Below are 24,180 nucleotides of genomic sequence, written 5' to 3'. Positions count from 1 at the left end.
AATGTCTGCTGCAAAAAAAGGGGATGAACTGACGTTACAATAACTTTCAAGAGAGGAGATACAGTGCAATGAACATTTTGTTAAAATCTTTATTATTCAACAACATTGTATCTAAGATTAAACTATTGTTCTACTTATAAATAAATAAATCCTAACAAATCCTATAAACTATGAATAATGAAAACTACTGAAAAATAGGTATGTTTTATTTTATTTTGCAATCAAATTCATTTACGTTGTTAATTTTATTTTTATTGATTTATCATAACTCATTGTTTGATCAATTCTGTGCTCGCCCCAACGTTTGCACCGCAAAACATATTAATGTTTACAGAAAGATTGAGGTTTAACTTGTGGTAAAACATGTGATAAAAAGAATCTCGCAGGATTTGCGATGGTATATGATTTAATCGAACTTGTGTGTTTTTTATAGAAAACACACAACTCGTTGCATAGATATCATATACCATCGCAAATAAAGCCCTCTCAGTTAGAGGATAAGCTACATCTTCAGCTGTAAGAAGATTGGATTTAAAAAATGTCACCCCCATCCAAGCATATCCCTGGATGTAATGGATGATGGGCATTCTTGGAAGACAGCCTTAGGCTAAAAGAGTATCAAGGTTCCCTCTTCTTAAAAAAAAATTCCTGCATATTATATTCCAACCCAGTTTATTAATATCTCTGACAATGAATATCTTTCGATTTATGAGCGATATTGAGAGTATTTATATACTATATGTGACGTCTTTTCAATGCAGGCTTGGGGTAATGCTAAATGTAATGGTAACGCATTGCAATGCATTACATGTTTTCAAAGTAATGCTAGTAATGTGTAATGCCACAAAATTAGCATTACAAGTAATGGTAATGTAATTCATTACTTTCAAAAATCTAGTGTAATGCTGGCATTACATGGCATTACTTTGCATTATTATACTTGTTTATGCATGTTCACTTTAAAAAATGTGATGAATAAATAAATAGTTGAAATAGAATTTGATTAAATTTATTTTTAAAGAATAAAGAAATAATTATTGAGATAAAAATGTTTTATTTGTATTATTAAAAAGATTTTTAAAGATTCATTTTTGAATTGTTAAAATTACTAAATATAACAGCACAATTTCATAACATTTTCAAGAGTGTTGTTATTAAGAGTTTTAATCATTTAAACAATTTACTCTAATTAGTCTGAACTTCAGTAAGAAATGTGTCAACAACACACTATGCCCCCCAGGATAATCTAAGTATCAAAACAATCTTTTGTTATAAGAAGTGCTAAACACCCCAATCCCCTTCCCTTCACTATGTCCCAATAGAATATGAGACAGACATGCACCTTTAAAAGCAAAATGTATGCATGCACTGTCCATCCATGATGAAAATCAATATCACTTCCAGTCCAGTATTATAACCCATTTGAAAATATTTTTACTTACTTACTCTCTCTCTCTCTCTCTCTCTCTCTCTTATATTAAGTACATTGTACATTAGTTTGGACTGATAGAAAATTCAAGATTCATGTATTTTTTCTATTGTTGCACTTAGAAAAAACTTTGCAAAAACTCTTTATTAGCTTAATTTTTTAAACAAAGTAATGGTAGTGGTAATGCATTACTTTACTCATGTAATGGTAATGTAATGCATTACTTCAAGAAAATCAAGTAATGGTAATGGTAATTTAATGCCCAAATTCATGAAGTAATGGTAATGTAATGCATTACTTTACAATGTAATTCGCCCCAAGCCTGTTTCAATGTCTTTTAACTTTTTTAAAAGGCGATCCCGGTCTTATTAGCCCGTTCAATCGGATTTATTTAAAACAAATAGCACAGTAACAAAACTTATCTTTACAGTTTATTAAAATGCACATAATATTAAAACCACTTACTTGTAGCATATTGATACATGTATCTCGTAGTTACAAATGTAATCAATAAAAACAGATTGTTATAGTTTGAAAAAAAAATCAAATGAATACAAAAATCATTAGAATAAATGAATTTGAGTTATTATCAGATTAAGAACTACATTTGTTGTTGATTTAACATAATTTTAATTTTGACATTAGTCTACCAAAAAGGTCATAAAATCATCTTTAAAAATAAAAAAAATATAAAAGAGAAGATAAATATTATGCATAATGGAATATTTAAGTCATTTACAAAACATGGGTTGATATTAATATGAACATTGACATATCTTTATATTGTACGGCATGTTTAATTAACAATGATATGATATTTTTAAATAACCCGAAACATAAGAAACACCTTCAATCGATATTGTTCTTGATAAATTATGAAAAGTCAATTAAAGTAGAGAAATAGCAACTTCCAGCTGACCTGACATTGACTAATCTGATCTTTTCTTCCTGTGCATGCAAGGATTACAAAAACTTTAAACTCATAAGCTTATGGAGTTTGGAATTTCTTCTGGGTAGAGGTATTCAAATTTTCGTTCCAGTTTCTCATTTCTTTGATTGATATTTTGACCGATATCTTTCAATTCCTTCCTAAACCTGGGAAAGATTAAAAAATATATTGTGCAGTTTACAACTTTACAACATAATTTTTTTTTTAAAACTATGTTTTATTCTCAAGATTCAATAAATGAAAACTTAAAGATTATTGGTTATAATGCATTATTTTTGTTTTCATAAATAACTAAAATAGAAATTAAATTAAAAACTTTCTATTATTGTTCGTTCTGTTATTGGTATTTTTAATTTGTGTCAGGTTTCTGTTCCAGAAAACTTAATGCACAACCCAAAACAAAGTCAGTACTCTTACATCTGTGTTCTTGTAGAGATAATGATTTTGTGGGTTTTTACATAGTATTATCTGAAGGTTTTTTAATGACTCAATTGGTATTGAAATTGTCATTTTGTATTAAAAAAATTAATAATATTATTTGAATATCATTTTATTCAAAAGATACCGATTTGACAACATTTCATTAAAAGAAAATACACATTAACAATTTTAACGCTTTTATAGTTGCCGTTAATTAAAAAAAAGATTTTTTTTTACTTCAAAATATAAAGAATAACTGATTACTTACTCCTCTACAATCTTCACTGCAGCTGGGTCATATGTGTAGTTGACTTCAAAGTCTCCCAGAGCATTTGTAATCCTTTCGCTGAGAATTATAGCGAGGGACATGACTTCTATGGTTGTTTCCCTATCTACCACACACTTTACAATATCTTCCTCTGTTAGTGGGTTCTAAAAGAAAAAAGGGACTTTGAGAGGGAATTAGACTTAAATTACAAGTATACCATATTACAGTTGAAAACAATTTTTTTTAAAACTTATTAATATTTCAAACTAATCTTTTGACCATAGCGCTAAAACTCCTGAGGCTAACTATTCAAGTAGATACAATATTTGTAATTCATAAATAGATTGTTTAATTAATTGTGTATAAAAAAGTTATTGAGTTTAGTGTGTATACACACTTTATTCTTTGGCGGTGCTCCGTCAAGTCTTGTTGGATAGTTTGGTGGAAATCCATAAGTATCGTACTGAGCAGTGTTAACTGCCGAATGTACAACAGTACTCGTAAATATGATACTAGTGAAGACGATTGTAAGCTGTTCAGCTGAAGTAAACCTCCCATTTTTTAAGGGAACGCCCTTAAAAAATAAAAATGTTTAATGATTGTAAAAAAAATATGAGCTAAAAACTTTACGTTAACTAAAAAATTGCATGTTTTAACAATTATTTAAAACATTATTACTTACTAAAATACCACATCCTCCATCCGACTTGGATTTGGTCAGCTCTTGTCCAAAGGTTTGGATTTCGTTATCACCAATGATTTTATCACTAGTGTCTAAAAAGAGTTGTGTCAACGCAATGTAAGAAAACATTTTTGCCTTATCGACCAACTGAGAGTTCCAATATTGTAATTATTTGGGACTTTTTTGACATTTTACTCAAGTTATCATATCATGAGCAGCAGAAACAATTTATTTGTTAAGAGGTAAGCATCTCAACAACTTTTAAAATATAAATGATACTTTTATTTTGATTTTTTAAAATATAACTTTACATGTATGTACTCGTGATATTTCATATTCGTTAAAATTGCATTCATTTTACACCTGCAAGGTTAATTATTTCTGTATACAGTTCTTATACCAATGCTTGAAGATTAAAAACATCTTTGCTATCAAAAAGGGTTTCCGGAACACTATGATTCTCAAAGAAGCGTAATTTATCGGAAACCATTGGCTAGCACAGATGGATTTAATAATATCTAATATAAATTTACTTTACTCACCATAGTAAAGATTGACATATTTGGTTACGTAGCCATGAATAGCTTCATATAGCGCGAGCGTATCGTCACGTTGGTAAAAGGTTGGAAGAATTGATCCGTCTTTGCAATATACCTATCAGTGTATTAGTTTAGCTAGTTCACAGTTGTGATATTTGATATTAAAGTAAAATGAAAAAAAAAACACACAAAAAAACAAAAACAAAATCACAAAAGAAAACCAACCCCTCTGCTCTTCAATAGTTCTGGATAAATTCCATCAACATTCATCCTCCATTTACGAACTCTGAACATTAAACAAAAAATCTTTCAAATACAATAAAATTTAGTTTCACATGATTATTAAATTTAAATAATTTGAAATGTTTTTGCTGATCACACTTGTCCGATATAATTTGTTAGTGATTCAACAAATTAAGTAAATGTTCAGGTCAATATCATAAAAGGTAATGAAATATGTGGACTTATGCTCACCCCTTTATTAGAAGCTCTAGCGCACCAACATACCCAATAGCCATGGCAGTGTCAATATAGCCCCCTGGCACTATTAACGAGTTTAGACCACGACTAGAAATTAAAAAAATACTACATTTATTTAGCTTTAGAAAATGAATAGTTGTGTGTATATATATATATATATATATATATATATATATATATATATATATATATATATATATATATATATATATATATATATAAAGCACTGAATAGAATCAACAACACTAGGCATCTTTAAAGTGTCGGATCTAATATATAGATACTAAGCTAGTAAAATGAATATATAAAGCACTAAAAATGGCTAACAGCACGAACAATAGAAATTGTAAAATTTTCGGGACAATCAGTCCCTTCTTCAGGACCAAAAAATAAATTGCATGAGTACAAAACAAAGAAAACACAATCTAAAGCTACTACTAAACTACTTAAGAAACTATAAAAAAATAACAGCTACACCATAAACATTTGTTCACATTCTCAAAGAAGGTGTTGCTACTGTCGCCGATCAAACGAAAAAAAACAAATATTCAATTACACACATGGAGTATTTTTTAAAAATTGTCTTATTCTTAACTACTTACTTGTAACACAGAGATAGAATACAAGTCTTACATGAATGTATATTTCAATAAACAATTTAAACACTTACTCGTTTATGGCAATGAGGTAGAGAAAATGAGGCCCCAACAATTTAAACATTGGGTGTGATGGAGAGAGACATCTATTTGTCGCTATACAAATCCCTTCCATCAATAAATGGGTGCATCCTTTTATTTAAAAAAAAAAATGACAAATAGATTTTATATAAAATATATTGGATGATACGAAAATTTTTAATAAACGATAGAAAAAAATCCCACTTTAACATTCATTTTTTTTTTGTATATCTACACTCATGCATAAACTGTCGCAATATGTCATATAAAAACTACAAAACCAAAAATAAAAGATGACATCCAAAAACAAAAGTCAGTTGTTTCCTTTTATACAAGGAGTTAATAAATGCTATATATCAAAATTTGCGAGAGGGCCTTTTGCGATTTTACACTGATATTAATTCCTGGTGTTTGATTAGGAATTTACAGTATTGATATAATTGACACGTTTTCAATAACTTTTAGACCCGAAAGTCAAATATAGAACAGGTTTTAACTATGTGTTTTTAAGCTGAACATGACTTGTAAAGAGGCACAAGCACACGAATATATAACCCTTCGATTTCGTTACACCTGACTGCATACCTGAAACTCAAGACAAAAATGCAGTATCCCTGGGTTGTCCTAGAATCTACGCCTTTCCTCCTTGTCTTGTCTGAGTTTCATTTCGTAAATAATGCGGTGACCTATATATTCATATTTTTACTACGACCGGGTAAGACGGCAAAATAAACGTCCACACTTTTGAGGAATTTACAGCGAAAGAAATTGAAATGTTACGATGTAGATCTTTGGCTTATATATTTTTAAGTGTTGGATGGTTAGCGGCTAAGTCAAGAAACGTGCCGGACAATGCCTTATACGAGATATAAACACGAATAAGATAGTCACCCCTGCGATTGTTTTTGTCATTTAAATTTTAGAGCACGTGATTTTATTTGACTCTTTCAGTTTCGCAGTAAAAATCATGCCTCGTGTTTATAGTCTATTTCATAGAATCTAGGTACTTGTTTTGAAATATAAAATCTAGAGGTTTATTGATTTTAAACTTTATCTTCATTAATTGGTGGATAAAATGTGTTCTAGAAATAAATGCTACAATACAAAAAATAGGTTTTGTCTGCTGTTGCAACAATTAACATGCTTGTAGAGATCTCCCCTAAGGATTAATTTTCGATCCGCGCCTGACCTAGTGATAGAATCAATAGTAAAACAGACTATACTATTTTATGCAGAATTTTCCTTGAAAATGGTTCGATATACTAAGTTATTATGCAAAACAGACACCCATTATTTTTCTAAGAACATGGTATTGCACACCACGAGCATTAAACATGGCTATGATTTTTTTAGCAACCCAATGTTTATATTTTCAACCACTCTACACGTGGTTGAACACGAACGATAACTCTGTTCTGAATATTATCGTTTAATGTAAATAACCGCTAGATGATGAAATAAGACATACATCTTAAAAGGTTTTCATAAATCTAAGTAGGATATGATATAAAAACGATCAGTACTTACGTATTTTGAGAATATTATCCGAACACTTATACTTCCGCTCGAAATTTCACAGGAACTGAACAAATCTCGGTGAAGTCTCGTGAACTTTCATTCGAGCACCTCTGGATTAGCAACGATAAAGAAAACATTCCGAACACATTCGCAGGGGTGATAGTGAAGCGTAGTTAAGTGATCGATGTATACGTGAAAAACTAAATGGATTGGACAAAACTCCTTAACCTATCAAATTGCATAATTTATTACTTAAACTGGCCAGTAATTTTAACACTAAAATACCAAACAAATAATGTATTTGCAGACAGAAGCACAGTGACATTATCTGTCGCGTCGAACGCGAGATTTGCTAACGGGGATTAGATGCAGTAATGTACCCCTTTACGATTGTTTATATCTGATGTTTACTGGAGAGGGCTACAATTCCACAGGATTTCCATAATGGTGCAGAATTATTTTTTTTAATGCGGCTGACTTCGATATAAAAATATCGTTTTTTTATCTGACTTCCTCTAGATAAAATGATGTTTTAATTCAGGTTGAACGAACTAACCGTATATAAATCAGAAACGGATAAAACACATCAACATGTTTACCAGTCGACTTTTTCAGCAGCCATGACATTTCTTGCGTGATTTTATGGGATTTACGCTTGAAGATTTAATAGGCGCTCTTACTAAGTTCTATCACTAAAACATCATTTAGGGAAACGGTAAATAATGGAAAATTCATGTTAACCGCGTTATTTATGTTTAAAATAGGATAATTCCTGTATTCAGTTCAAGAACCGCTACTGAATAATCATTGACTGTCCCAAAATAAAACCGATCAAGTAAACATGCATGGCAGACAAATTCAACTTTTGTTGTTGACTTACACGGAAAATAAGCGATATATGGATTATACTTAATATAATTGGATTAATTTATGCCATACACAACTACAATGTTTGAGTTCAGGTAAGAAATGCAAATGTTATTTTCATTATACACAATTTGAGTCAAAATTGCTGCAGGAGTGAATCACTCTTGCACTTGCCCCATAACGGAGATCCTATGGAGTTGAAGCCCTTACCCCCCCCCCCCCCCGAAAAAAAACCTACCAGGAGAGGGCGACATTATGGCAGCTAACGGGAATTTACAGAGGTGACATGCGTATAAAAGACAGGTGAACAACATTAATTTTCATACAAAAGGTCAGCTGGATTTATGCATCAGTCTGCATCTTTCAAAGACTTACATATGAGCGCAGTAATTTATTTTTTTCTACCTTCACATAAATATGTTTGATGAAATACATCAAGCAGCTAAGGACAGACATTAACCAATTGTACTCTTGTATCACAGGAGCTTTAAATGCAGGGTGATTCTCATATGACATACCCTGAAAGATACCCTGGCCTGGCATTTATTATTACATGTATTATCATTATTATTATACACAATTTATAAAGCGCTAAATATAGTTTAAAATTATTCTAAAGCGCTGTACATAAAAGCAATTACAGACAGAGAAATATAAAAATTACAAAAAGTTGGACGCATTCAAAGACTTACAATACATTAGATAATTTAAAATAGAAATATGAACAACCTTAAAACTATGCAGATAAGAATAATCCGAGTATGAAATAGAAGAAAGCAAAGTTTTTATTATTTTTTTTTTTGTTCAAAAAGATAAAATTTCTTCTCTAAGAATGTTTCTTTCACAAAGTAGCACTAGCCACGTTGAACCGCATACGTTTATGATTTAGTCCGCGCACTCAACTGAGCAAGGAACAGACCTATTGGCCTGGATTAGCCTCACTTTTGGCCGCAAATTCATCACTATACTTTCTTTACATAATTCTAGTTTTATTGATTTTTCATTGATTTCACCCAATACACAATAAAAAACACATAAAAATCACAATAGATGGCTTTTAGTGTTTTATAGTCATATTTCTATTGGAAAATTTTTATGCCTATAGGTGTGAGGGATTACGTTTGGTTCAGTCTGTTATTTAATTCTGAAGTACTATAGAATGTGATCATGCCATTGTAATACCGTGGCATTTTTTTTTTGTTCTGAGAATCAAAAAAATACCAAAGTAATTATTCGTATATCAAATACTTGTTTGGGACATAAACAAGGTAGAACCCAATTTATTTATTCTTACCAATGTCAAAGGTCACAAAATGGTTTGCTTTGTTCAAACTCTGATAATGAAATTTCTCCAATAAGAGAAAATTGTTTCCTAAATGTACAAACAACACATGTGTGGATCTAACCAAGAGGTGATGGTTAACGACCACTGCTAAACCAAACTATAATGAATGCTATTGCAGTGATTTACGTATAACATCGATTAAATTAGACCGTGTGAAATGTTAAACGGCGATGCAGATGTTGAATCTAACCCCAAAGTAACATATTAGGGGCAGAAAAGGTTGATATCGTATTTCTGCTTGGAAGGCCTAGGGCTTGTGTTGGAAGATACTGTAAGCAATCCGGCATGTTTAAAGCGCATTACAGAAGGATAGAAAGATGCTATAAACCAGTTTACAAATGTTTAAGATATTTATTGATCATTCAATCAGGTCAGTCTTTTAAAATGATGTTTTACATTGTTATCATAGTAACAGTTTGTTTACTTCTTGAAAAGGGGGGGGGGGTAGGGTTGCTCTTAATTTTAACGCAGATTGCTTTAGCATTGGGCATAATCCATTCCTTGGCAATAATTGTAATGCTGTACATGTATTTTATATGGATTTGTTTCGTGTATTTAAAATTAATTGAAATTCAATCAGTCATGTCAATTTTTACATATATTTATACTCTTTTCTCATAGAATTTTCAATTTCTTAGAAAAAGTAATAAAATTCAATGAAAATCATTTTCAATTTAGGGCGATGACAAATGTGAAGCCAAAGGTGGGACCAGGTCGGCCCAGGCCTGGTGTTAGATTTTACTAGGCCGTTTTTACATATGGTTGCATTAAACAAATATTTAACGTGCGTTATGTTGAAGTTCTTATTAAATCTCACAATAATAAAAACACAAAATATTACTTAAATTTTTCTAAAGTAAGAAAAAAAAATACAATTAAGTTGTAGTAGGAAAGGAGGAATGAGTATATAAATAAAATGAAAATTATATGGCTGGACAAAGAATCGAACCAGGGACCCCCGCAACTCTTGTCAGGGGCTCTAAGCTACCCAGGTCGATACCCACGTTCTATATTACCCCAACTACTACGAAGTAAATAATAATGGCATTTAATTTGCATATATAGTTTTAATTTTTTTAAGAAGTCGGTTTAGTACCTAAATGGGATACAGATTGATGATAGCTAGTATCAGCGACATTGTACCACATTTTTGCAAATAACCAGGTATTTGGGGGATCACTGGGGAGAAAAACCTAAAAAGAAAAAAAAAACAAGTTAGAAGATAATTCATCTTAATCCTTCTTTTAAAATCAAAATCTGCTGATAAGACTTACCGGGTTGTCAGGACCTTTCTGCTGGAACAGTTGGATAGCTACCGGCATAAGTTGTCCCTTGTCGTTAACAAAGAATAGAGCGATGGGAGCCGGGCACTGTATCAAGGGATTCGAATAAGAAATAAATACACGATTATGTAGTTTTGTACATTTTCCCCTCTAACATTTACAAAGTAAATATAAAACATGAATATTTTATTTACTTTAAATTAAAAAATACTTACGACATATTCCTTAAAGCACGTCACTCCGTCAAGTATTTCGAGATCAATAAGAAAAAGACGTTTCTTTGAGATGGCTTCAGAGATAGTCAATCCCTCGAGAAAAGAGGCTAAATCATCTTCTGTCACTCCAAATCTGATGAATATTAAAGTATCATGGGACAACATCTATATGTATGTGATCGTAATTTTCGTATCACCGAGAGAAGAGTAATGCAGAGAGCGAAGACCAATATTACCTTTTATCAATCAATAAAACACAATTTTTTATTAGGTCTCATGTTGGACATTAACCATTTTTTTTAAAATTGTATCGATTTACGATCATTTTATGATTGTTAGATTATTTTTTAACTGTAGGAAGTATTTCATTTCATGAACTTATTATCGGGTGATTTACAAGTACAGGGATATGTTAATTAATTTTTGGAAACAAAATAGTTTGACATATGATGTAAAGGGGGAGAATCCGAGATATTCGTGAAAAAAAAAACGGATTAAAAAACATATTACTTGGTGGGGATTTCTTTGCAGAGATAAATCAGGTTTGGGTTGACGCTGTTTAATCGTTGCCAACCAAAACTTTCATCACTTTTCCAATCATCCACTGCCTATTTCACCGAGAAAAGTGTATAGAATTATCAACTTCGTCATTTCAAAAAACCTTTCAATTCAAAATGATACTCTAAATCTTTAAGAGAAACTCAATATAAGAATATAAATATATTACCTTTGGGCGTTTGAAATAACTTGAATAGACACTTGTCAAATCGTCAAATGTTTTCCAGGGACCACAGCCAAAGATTTTGTCCAAACCTTTCTCCGTACGCAGTCTTAGTTTTTTAGCTGCAATATCCCACTTGATACAAAAACAAAAAAAACTTAATTCAAGTTAACTTTATTTTTCTCTATTCTAAGATCAAAACTATAGTCTCAAATATTCATCCGGGGTAAAAAGTACTAAAAGAGCTGCATTAATACTTATTTTTTGGCTGATTATGGCTGGTAACGTTAATGGAAAACTATTATTTTGCGCGACAGGTTTCATCGAAAAACAAAATTTTGAAAACAATGCAACTATTTTAAAAGATTAATACAGCGTATATTTCGTAAATTTTTTTAATGCAAACAACATTTTCATTGTATAATCAATGGAACATATATTTTAAAGGTTCTGTTTACCATGCAGAAATAAAAATAAGAAAGCTTGATAAACTTTCAGAGTTCAGAGTAAACTAATGCAAATATATGTATATTGAAAAATTCTGAAAGTTTTTTTTAAGGAATTTTTCAAAATTTTATAACTGTAAGGCTATATCTAAATTGTCATTGACACCCATATTTATTTTTGTTTATTCAATTGTGCATTCTAATTAAGAAACTAATACAGATGGTATATAAAAATAAACTGCATATAATCTATGAAAATCTTGATACTGACTGTATTTTAAACAGTTTTATAATGAAATGAATAGCAAATTTTTGAAAAGCTGTTTGGTTAACAAATAACTTATGAGAAGTTTGTTATATATTTTAATATATACGAGTATGAATATCTAAGCTTTTACCTATTATTTGGTAAAGAAAAATTACATGATATTTTTGCTTAAAAATTTGAATAATTTCTTAATCTTAATTTCTTAATCTTTAAACAGAGCTCGTCCTCTCAGTGACTTCAATCTCAGATTGAATTTTACTGAACTCAGTTGGATGAACACCGACGCCTCCCACTCGTTCTATTTTTTTAAGTTCATTTTTTGAAAGTTTCAACCATATATTCCATCAATATTTCAATCAATATTTTGTTCATACATCCACAGTAAGAAGTGCAATACATTAATGAAATTATGCAATTTTGTCTATAAATCTCTTCATTCATAATATATTATGCATTATTGCGGCCCTGTCTTACCTTTTTGGATATCGAGTACACCTCGTCTTCAGGAACATTTTTTACCTAAAAACAAAAATTGCATAATAATCTGATAAACTTTTTAAAAAAAATTAGCACAAAAGTTTTTAAAACCATAAGCTTTGATAAAATCATTTTTTAAATAAATGTCAATTTTTCTCTCACACTGCTTATCTGTCGATATATATTCGAGAAATTCGTCCAAGCCATACAATGAAAAACGGCGGCTGCCTTTAACATTACATGTACCACATTGACATCATGTGTTACTTATTTTTTTTTTTTTATATGTGTATTGTTATCAATGTCATTGTTATAGCATAAGTTGTCATTTGCTTGTTCATCTTGTTCTGTATTTTTAAATTCCCGATGCAAAAACAGCTTTTATCGCGTCTGATTATTACCACGTACGGTTTCTATTCATCAACTCTCTTTTGTTGTTGTATATCCACGGACATTTAGTTTTCTCACCTAATATGGGTGTATTATTAAAAGCAATATTGTCTAAATAATTTTTAATAAAATATGGATTGAATGAAATTTGAACAAACGAATTTTGATAAATTTTCTTCTGAAAGAACATTGAAACATGTTATTGCTGTACTGTTTATTTCCAATGTAATGGCTTTTCAAAAATTTGTTTAAACTATAAACGGCTTTAAAAGAAAATGTGAAAAAACCTGTACAGGTAGACCGGGAATCTTTTCCTCATATTCATAAAGCGATCTCTTCTCTTGAAGTTCAGCATTTCTCTGTTGGGGTCTAGGATCAAATTGCGGTAGAAAAGTATCATGTCTTGCAATGAACAGGTCAACATTAGGACGAATCCACCGAAGAACTGGAAAAACAGATGTGATTTTAGTGTTCTTGTTCATGACTTCTACTTGATCAACGTACCAATCGCTAAATAGTCCTGCCGTGTCTCTTCGCAACTTAATCTCGGTCACTTCTGGTACATTTGTATCATCTTTGATGGTGAATACATCCACATGGCCGCGCTCAAAATCGTCCCTGAACCAGTTGTCTAATTTTGCAGGTTTTGTGTGCTTTCCAGAGCCATCAAAGAGAACAATTTCTACATTAGCATTTGTACCAGCGCCTAGCCTGTCCCCTGTCTTTATCTTGATTTTGTAGGTTGTCATTATGAACTAGAATTGAATATGTATGGTGTGTACGTACATATCCAAGCTTTTACTCACGGATGAAGCTTTACTGACGGTCGTCCGGGATAAGATATTTACTGGATGTAGTTAATGCCGTAATATAGGATTCTATACCTCTCAAATGGATCATAGGATCTTTGTATCCGTGAAGTATACAAATCAAAACAGGAAACAAATTGATTTAGGAATCAAAAGGACGGCTGCAAGCATAATCAAAATAGATTAACACAACACTATTTGAAGCACATCAGTTGTAGTTTATAATGGCAACTAAAAAGCAAGATAAAAACAGGGTACAAAACATTGTTGCAAGCCTGATTTCTATACATATAGCCATGCTTATGCCCTATATACTCTTAAACTGTTAAATGATTCTGGATTTTTGATTATGCGTGTCATTGTACAGTATAAACATACATAGTATTATATGATTAGGATATAACAATAGCCAAAATATCCCTACATACCGATTCGTAATCATTCGGGATTGTTACAGGAAACAAACATTTCTGTAAAAACATGTATTTAACCATAGTTAACTGGGGTGCCTCCTATTAACGGCTTTTACAACTGTTAATGGTTTAATTATTTCGTATGCTTTAAAGGTAACTTGAAAACAGTAGGACGGATAGTTTTTTGACGAGGAAATGACAACCATATATTAGAACATGTTCCACACTGGAACAGTGGTTTATTGCTGATACCAAATGATTTGGTACGCGCAAAACTCCAGCTTACAGCTCAGCGGCCATGGTAGTATAATCATAATCATTTCGATTATAATTGACATTAATTGGTAATTGACCAATCATTGTCGCATCTTGGGTTAAACAATAAGACTCCACTGGTTCCTATTTGAAGGAACAAAAGATGCTTGAAGGAATGTCTTATAGTAAGCAAATAAATATCAGTAGATAAGCATGTAAAGAATTCTTTAAAAAAATGAATAAATTGAATTAAAGAATGCAATGTATCCCGGTATATAGATTAATAGGGGAAAACAATAACCGGACCTTGAAAGATAACCCCCCCCTATAAAGCTCTCCTTAGAACGACAATACAAAACTGATTACACTTACAGAAAATAATATCCATTTAAACCAAATAATCACAACCTTTGATCTTCATTAAAGACACATGTACAATTAAGATTTTAAGAACAAACATAAAGTGATCCTTCTGAATTCTCAGTAAGGAATAGATGCATAAGCTTGCTCCAATATCATTGAAAACTATTACCAATTCTTAAATTTTCTTTCCCTCTGTCCCAAAAGACACGTCAACTTTATATGATCAAACTTTATAAGGGTACACTACTTTTGATTTGAATACTACTCACTTTAGTCAACTGTTTTGAATACTGGTAAATTTGCCAGGTGAAACAATTTTACAATCATCATTACCAGAATAAACTACCATCTATGCCTTTGATCCAATAAGGTGTTATCTAAAATTACTAAATTGGTTTGCATGCAAGAGAGACATGGTTCTGACACTCATACGTTTTAGATTAACTACCACATCGAACAAAGAAAACTTTAAACAAATTTAAATGTACAATTAAAAAGATGGGCATGTGTATCTTGCTGTTACCGTATAGTAGTAACAATTTGATTTCTACTTATCAGCGTGCTTTTGATAAAATACTTCTGAGCTAAGTGGATAAATCTTATTCTAGCCTTTCAAAAAAGAATGAGTTTATTGTTTTTAAATCACTAGATGACATCGGGAATTAACACTTAAAACATTAACAGATACAATGCTAATTATGTAAAACCATATTTTTGTTAGTTTTTGTATATACTGTGTCCGAAATATTTCCTAATTGTTTTCTCAACCTTTTCTGTAAAAATTGAAAAAAAACCCTAAAAACTGCTTGGCTGGACATTTAAAGAGGGGACAGAGTTGAAAAATCTAAACTACAATGGAAGATATATATATATATATATATATATATATATATATATATATATATATATATATATATATATATATATATATATATATATATATATATATATATATATATATTTCTATTGTTCGTGTCGTTAGCCATTTTTAGTGCTTTATATATTCAGTTTACTGGCTTAGTATCTATATATTAGATCCGACACCTTAAAGATGCTTAGTGTTGTTGATTCTATTCAGTGCTTTATATATATATATATATATATATATATATATATATATATATATATATATATATATATGAAAAAAAATCACAACACCGAAATAAACTCAACGAGTTTCATTTTAAGTCATCAGGAGTTTGAAAACATGTTGCCAAGTTACACAAATACACATACATACGAATACATATTTCTTATTGTGACAAAAATCTTGCTTTCGATAACGAACGGAACCTAGCCGCGCACTACACAGTCGCTTGAGAGTGGGGAGCGCGGTGGCCGCTCACTGCTAGGAGAATGGGTTCCAGAGGTCGTGAGTTCAAGCCTCGGTCGGGGCGGATGGTGGAGCTCCAACAAAAGTGAATTTCTCTGTGCTTTATATATATATATATATATATATATATATATATATATATATATATATATATATATATATATATATATATATATATATATATATATATATATATATATTTCAATTCCATTTTGCAAATAATGTGTTTATCAACTTATACAATATTTCAAAATAATAAAATATCATTTAAGAAATCTGAAATACAAAACATAATTATAACTAGATCTCGTTACGAGTTACGAGCAAGTCTTCCTTTCTAAAAAGTTTTTAAAAAATGTTGTAAAAAGTAAAGCCACCTAAAATATTTGAGATAACTTGAAAGTAGAATAATGTTACTTATTTAACACTGTAGTTAACATAGATAAAAATTTATACTGATATTCATTCCATGTAAAATAAGTAAAAAAGAAAGAAATAATAATTTTAATAAAACGTTTTACAAAGTCTTTAAAAAATAGCAAATCGGTAACTGAGTACCGGAAGTGACGATTTCAATATTTCAAAAAAAGTCTAGAATTATGACCTTTGGCAATCATCTGTGATAAAATGGTTGAAATCGGCCGAGTAGTCACTGAGAAATCGCGTGCACAAAATTTGTGAAAAAAATCAAAACAAGAAATAGTACGAAAACAATAAGGTCTTCTGTTGGAAACGGAAGATCTTAATAAGAAACTGTACAACTATAAGGTCTTTTGTTTTACCTCGGACTAGAATGTCTGGACGTCATTGGATGAATCGCGTCACGTGGTTGCCTCATAAATTTCTTTAAAGGGCAAGCGTCAAAATTTAAACGGCAACATGGCGGACGTAACGTTATTTGAGCTGATTTTTTACACAAACGTTCAACCATACCTTTAATTTTTAAGCCCCAAAATATTTAGAGTGACCCCCCTTTGCCCGTGACGTAATATTATGATCCTACAATAGCATCGAGGTTTGCACAAACAACTGACGAGGAAGGTAAAAAATTAGAGAATTTAGCTATGAATTTAATCGTTATATATTATCTTTTGTTTGTTTACATATCAAACTGTAGGTCCTTGACAAAACAAAACACTTATTAGGTTTGTTACTGACTCCGCCTCGCCTTCTATGGACTTTACCGACCCCACAAATTTCTGTAAACAGTCAGTAACGAACCAAATAAGTAATAATAAGGAAGTATCATGGTGTCATTGTTATTCTCCAAAAACAAAAATAATTTTGGCAACTTTTTGTTTAATATATTCTATATTACTCATAGTTGATCGGTTGGTATATTTTTTGGATAGTAAAAACCTTTGTGAAGCTGTACAATTAAGATGAATTTTTGGAGAAATATTAAAAAACGAAGTTATTGACACCTTATTTCAAGATGATTAATCGCAACATTATTCTACTATGTATCATTATGTGTGGGGTTTTTCTGAGGGGGGGGGGGGGTATTTGCAATCGGAATTGTATTGTTTATTTGCTTAATTTCATTTGAATTATAAGCAGTTGTAACATATGTACATAATTATAAACATATTCATACACTCTATCTAAGCAAAAGCACACGTCACAACTAGTATTAACGTTTTATAATATTTTGAGGAAAAAATATTATTCATACATGTACATTCATACCAGGTGAGACACTATAAATCAATAAATCAAGTAGTTATGTAAATAATAATAGTGATAATACATTTGTTGGAGTACGAGTAGTCTGACTTTCCCGTTTATTACCTGCTTCACACAAATACATTGCGAGATGGCACAATAGACTAATTCTCACTTCACAAAAGTTATGTCCCTTTTTTGAAAAAGGCATAGATTTCTCACAATGGACTTTGTAGTTCAAAGGTTTATGACTTTGTCATATGACATTAAAAATCTGTTTCCGTTGTGTATTTTGATTGCTCCAAAATTGGGCAACACACATATCGAATGAATGAATTAAATTCCAAAAGATTTCATAACAGGACGCCCAAATACTTCGTTTTATAAAGAAGGAAATAGTTGGTTTTTCTCTTTTGACCTTTGGATTGACCCCGCAAGGGAAACAACTTTTGTAAGTGAAGATTTGACTACTGTTTGCGATAATGGATGGCAAGGAACTGAACTAACTTCAACATTGAAGGGCGATTCAACTAATATTTTTTAAAATACAATACACGTAGACATTTTAGAAAGGACAGATAAGTATAAAATGAAATCTATCCTCGACTTCACCTAAATAACAATATGTGCCGATACACATCGATCTGATATGTACAGTTCTATTATAGCGGCCTTTCTCTACTTAAAGCATATGCGATGGCAGTTTATATTTTGTTTTTAAATGGACAACTTAGTTTTCTGGAATATTTTTACGCAAATAAATTGTAAGGAAAAAGTGACAGGCAGATGCTTGTACAATAAACATTTAGAGGATGACTCGAAAAATGCGTCTGTTTCATGAATAAAAATAATCAGACAACCTCTGCTTTAGTTTTAGGAAAACATTAGTGTTAGCCACACTCTGTGAAAGTCAGCCTACACGCATTCCCAGATATACTGATTTAAATTCTCTGACAGTAAAACACCATGTATTTGGTATCAACTGTGAAACCATTTCTTATTAAATATTGCGTAATATACAATTTTCTGTTTTAACCAATTTTGACTAATATTAATGATGCGCAATTAACTCAACGACCTAACTTTAAACAAACCATGAAATTTGATGTGTATTTTTTAAAATTCGTTTACAAAAGATTGTGTAAACTTGTTCTATTTTATCACCAGAATGAAAAACCAATATCTCGGAGCCATAGTTAAGATTGCTAGATACATTGTACATTTGTATCAGAAATGATTTATTTATTTATTTAGTCTCAATATTTAAATAAGTTTCATTACACACTTTCAGAATACCAAACATACATTTCCTACATTGCAATTTTTTCTTCTGTATAACATTAAAATTCCCATTAAAACTAACTAAAGATTGATTCCTAAATAATTGGAACAATTACCAACCTCAACATGCTTTTGGCCATGAAATCTTATGGTTGACTTTACCACTAACCTCAAGTTATGTTGATAATTTTTTTATGTGTAAAGAATCAGTTTGAATATCTTTTGTTGGTGGTGTTCTATTCTGTGTACTTTCTGCTTTCCTGTTCTCCGCGTGACCTTTGTAGCATTCTTAAACAGGCAACTCTCTGCTTATTTTTGATTATTCATTTTGTGCTATTCTTTCCTCCTCCCCTTGAGTGAATTGAATTTATGTAAATGTACATGTTCTATTTGTATGTTAAATGGGCATGGTCAGAATATTATTTTCATAATGATCTTTCTGATTTTAATGTTTACAATGCTTGAGTTAGGCACTTTAAATCGTTAACCAAAATTTAAATGTCATTCGTAAAGCTATATGCGAGTTGCAGAGTTTACAATTCCTAGCAATGTAAACTTTTGTATACAAAATTTCTAGACCTAAAATGAATGTGTTATAAGTTAAAAACTGTGGGTTTTTTGCTTATGAATAAGAAGATAGACAAATTAGCTTGAAAAAGGTTTAAACTGATGACTTTGCCAATTAGATATGTTTGTACATGTTTATACCGTTAAAAATGTTATTACGATATCTATGTTTTCCAACATCCATTTTCCACACTGTTGCGCTCTGCTTGACTACATTTTGTGTATCATTAGTACAATATGTAAACACGTGAAACTTAAAAACTGTAGTACAAATATAACGAAAATTTCGAACATTTGGAAACAAATTACATGACTGTACCATGCAGCAAACATCTGGGTTTTTTTCTAAAATTTCCTTTATAGGCGCTTGTGTAATGATATGAGGGAGAACCTCAATTAAAAGTTCTCGTTTTTATCGCATTTATTTTCTAAAACAGCTCATCTACATTTAGTACTTCTCATGCGAGGGTAGATAATACAGATTTATTCATATATACATGAAAAAGACTGTACGTAATTTGACATTTGCTTACAGTATGATTTAAAGGAATAGAACGTTATAAAAGATAAGAAGGACTTTATTTTTGCGGATTTTGTTTAGGGAAGATAATTATAAGCATACAATTAAAATATTCTTTTTAAATATAACAGTAACAATTTTGAGGGTTCGTTTTGAAGAGATATTAATTGCAACTATACAAAACGGCAACAAAATAGAAGTATGACTTTTAACTAACAATGTCATATCAAATTAAAGATCATGAAAAGGGTTTAAATATTCAAATGATATGTATATACATGTATGATAATTAAGACAGATATAAAGTAATCCAGAGAACAACATAGCTGTCGGCGGAAGAATGCATGCAAATCTAACTGCTTATAGATACATTGTTTAAGTCATTTCAAGTTCGATTCAAGTATTTAATATAATATTTACCATTTCAATGATGTCTTCTTGATATTTTAATATGCTGATGATTTTGCCTGGATCATATCTTGAACATAACGAGGCCAAGTACAGAACGAGTACGCACGCTTTCGCGCAGCGTTTCATTTGTATTGTGACGTCATCTTTTTGTCTGGTTGACGCCATGGCGTGATAGTTTCAACTGCAGATATTCTGTGAAATTTGTTGAAAATAGCTCGTTTGATGTGTAAAATTGATATTATATTGTGGAATAAACATAAATGTCAAGTATAAGCTATATTTGGGTTCGGGTCGAAAACGTGAAGAGGGTTCAGCAAGCCTAGCCCTCTGTCACGTTTTCATAACCCGCCTTAGTATACCTTAATTCATATATTTCAAGACAGTAACCATGTATTTTATTATAAAGACCCTTAATATGTAATGTTATATATTTATTTATTACTTAAATGTGTCTTAATGTTTTAATAATACTATAAAGATCACCATTTCCGTCTTTGTCAAATAAAAAATAGGCATTATCTGACAAACTGGAAAATTGGGCATGCAAAAAACAACTTTGATAAGACCCCTGGAACAAACCAAGGAGGTGAAAGGTTTTTTTTATTGGACCATTTGATGTCTTTAAGCAATTACTTTGATATGTAGAACAGAAAAAGAAATCCATAGGGCGGAAGTTACAAAAAAATGTAAAAAAATGTGCAAAATTGATACATTTCAAGCAAAATCCCATAGGGTCCTATGTTAAAAATTAATAAACTTCGAGATGACCCCTTGAACAAATGGTGTGGTAAATGTCTTATTTTTTTTTATCTAAAAATAATAATTATATCAGTAGAAATTTATGTAAAAAATTTCATTAAAAAATCTAAGGCAGAAAAAATTAGACCCGGCCTCGTTAAGAAGGCCGAATACAGATCGAGTACGCACGCTTTCGTGCAGCATTTCATTTGTATTGATACGTCATCTTTTTGCTTGGTTGACGCAATGGCGTGATAGTTTCAACTCCAGATATTCAGCGAAATTTGTTGAAAATAGCTCGTTTGATACGTAAATTTGATATTAAATCGTGGAATAAACATAAATGTCTCGAAGTATAAGCTATACTTGGACTCGAAACGAAAACGTGAAGAGGGTTCAGCAAGCCTAGCCCTCTGTCACGTTTTCTTAACCCGCCTAAATATACCTTAATTCATATATATCAATATAATACATATAAGACAGTAATGTTGTACTCTATAATAATGACCCTTAATATGTGATGTTATACATTTAATTATACTTTAATATGTCTGAATGTATTAATTATACTATAAAGATCACCATATCCTCCTTTGTCAAATAGAAAATAGCCATTTTTTTCAACAAAAAATTCAAACGTTCCAATAAAAAATAATAAAACATATATAACATAAAGACATCTATATTTCCAACCCTTTTTTGTGTCCCGGGTTAACGCATACGCAAGCTTTATGGGAAAATGTTTCATCATACGAACGTAATTTTCTCGCTTTTGCTTGTTTAACTCGTGGTAGGAGTGTTCGAAATGTTTTCCTCGTCAAATTCTTCCAAATTAAAGTAGATACGGGCTTTTCGAAACCCAGACTTGAAAATGTCCAGGAGTGCCGAACGAAATTGCTGACTCTTTAAGAGGAAAATCCAAAAGTTGCATGCGTAGCTAATCAGAGAGAGCATTGATGAAATCGTATCCCACATAATATCGTCTTCTTTGGATAGAATCTGTCTCTTTTTGTTCTGTGAAAGCTCAGCTGCATAAATGAAATATGCGATTCCATCTTGTGTTTCGGCAATTAGAAAGACTACAAGAATAAGAAAGATGAGGATTGTCATTCTTTGAATCTGCTTTTTTTCGCTGAGTATCCGAGGTTCTCATTTTTTGTCTCTTGTACAAAAAGTAGACGAGCATGACTGTGGTAAAGATAAGGATGAAAACTGGAAGCACCCGGTACAAAAGGCCAGAAAATATGAAAAATAAAATATTTGATTTCGTTGGATCTCCGAAAGCACTAACTAACCCTTGTGAAAAGTCTCTTGTACAACTTGAGGGGAGTGTTTCGTTGTAGTACAAAGTTTTATATATCGGAAGTTCTGAAATGTAGATTCCTAGAGCTTCATAAAGATTGAGCAGCACGGAAACAGCAACAATGACAGCGATTTCAACACAGCTTGCCCGAGAATTGAACAGTATAGTGTGTTTAAAGGGAGAGCTATGGCTACAAGTCGCTGTACGCCAAGTAAAGCAGTCAGCCAGTTAGACGTCATCCTAAAAATTTGGTATATCACATATAAGACATGCGTTGCAATGCACCATGGGTACGTGATGTAAAGATTCTTGTGGTTTCCCGCCATATTGAAATACACTGCTTCAGGCAGACGTGTGAAGCAAAAGATGGAATCGGAGATGGCCAGTGACGTCAACACAATAGTGGAGAACGTACGCGAGCTTCTGAAGACGAACACAGACACTAAGACTATGTTAGAGAGAATGGTGGCAAGCGCTATGAAAAATGTGACGTACCCCCGGATGGCGATTTCCCATTCACCAACATATTCGTATTTCTTCGCGTAAAAATTCGAATAATATTCGTAAGTCTCGTAATTATATGCACCTCCTCCATCTTCGTATGTGTAGTTGTCACCGATTCCAGAAACAGTGTAGTTGAAATCCGTAATGTTAACCAATGCTTGCGTCGAATTCATCATTGTTTGAATTACCTTTTAGTTTAAGGTAATTTTCATATAATAAAATAAGGAGATAAACAATTTCCGTGCAACGTGCAAGAACATCAAAAAAGGTTACGTTTCGTGTGAAGTTGTACATGTGGGTTGTTAATCTAGCATTATCAAGAAATCTGACGGATATGAGGTCTTGTAAAATAAACTCAGATAGTTAACATCTAACTTATTGGTCTATATCTGTTGTGCCGGGAGTAATGTTTTGTAAAATTTCTATTCGTATAACTCCAAAAATGGTGGTCTTTTATTTCGTTTTGTCATTATATTTTTTTGAATGTTTATTTATCAACCTGAGTGCAAAAACTAAATGAATATTTGTTTTTATATACAATTGAAACAGACTGACATGCTGTTTAGCTAGTATATGTATCGGGCATTAGCGGGGTTTCCCTCCCAATATCAAACAAAATCTTTTCAAACAAAAAAAAATTACAAAAACGCGTAAATTCAAACGAATAATATATCAAACTTGTCTGCCGTCTTAAAATAGGAAACGCACTGGCCACACTGCGTAATATTCTATCAATTGGGCGTAAAACAAAAAAATTGAATTAAATTGAATTGAAAAAAAAAACAAATTAAGTTTTGCCATGATATTGTATGTACATAATAATAATAATAATAATAATAATAATAATAATAATAGGGTATATAGTTTCGTTAAATAGAAATTGTTTTTTAAAGAAAGATAGTCCTGTTAAAAAATAATTAAAACGACCACGTCGTCGGTCGCCACGACGCAACGAGAATTAGCAACATTATGGATTGAACTCGGGAAAAAGTGGGTGTTCTGGTAACTGTATTTTGGACGTTAAACAGCCCAAAGAAAAACAAA

General features: G+C 31.3%; 1 protein-coding gene and 1 pseudogene across 1 annotated transcript; both read right to left on the bottom strand.

Moving 5' to 3' along the window:
• Positions 1–1,963: 1,963 nt before the first annotated feature.
• On the bottom strand, positions 1,964–13,751 carry LOC128178663 (allene oxide synthase-lipoxygenase protein-like). The gene is made up of 15 exons (XM_052845931.1): positions 13,262–13,751; positions 12,582–12,626; positions 11,400–11,528; positions 11,183–11,280; positions 10,673–10,805; positions 10,449–10,544; positions 10,271–10,367; positions 5,438–5,555; positions 4,762–4,854; positions 4,513–4,573; positions 4,291–4,402; positions 3,749–3,840; positions 3,464–3,640; positions 3,067–3,230; positions 1,964–2,524 (listed from the first exon to the last, which is right to left on the bottom strand). The coding sequence occupies exons 1-15, from the start codon at positions 13,721–13,723 to the stop codon at positions 2,410–2,412; spliced, it is 1,992 nt and encodes a 663-aa protein (XP_052701891.1). The 5' UTR covers positions 13,724–13,751; the 3' UTR covers positions 1,964–2,409.
• Positions 13,752–21,766: 8,015 nt separating this feature from the next.
• On the bottom strand, positions 21,767–23,312 carry LOC128178671 (uncharacterized; annotated as a pseudogene).
• Between the last annotated feature and the right edge of the window lie 868 nt (positions 23,313–24,180).

This window comes from Crassostrea angulata, chromosome 3 (genome assembly GCF_025612915.1).
Source record: "Crassostrea angulata isolate pt1a10 chromosome 3, ASM2561291v2, whole genome shotgun sequence".
Taxonomy (NCBI): domain Eukaryota; kingdom Metazoa; phylum Mollusca; class Bivalvia; order Ostreida; family Ostreidae; genus Magallana; species Magallana angulata.
Note: the sequence above shows the minus strand (reverse complement) of the source record. Positions and strands in the feature narration are given on the sequence as shown.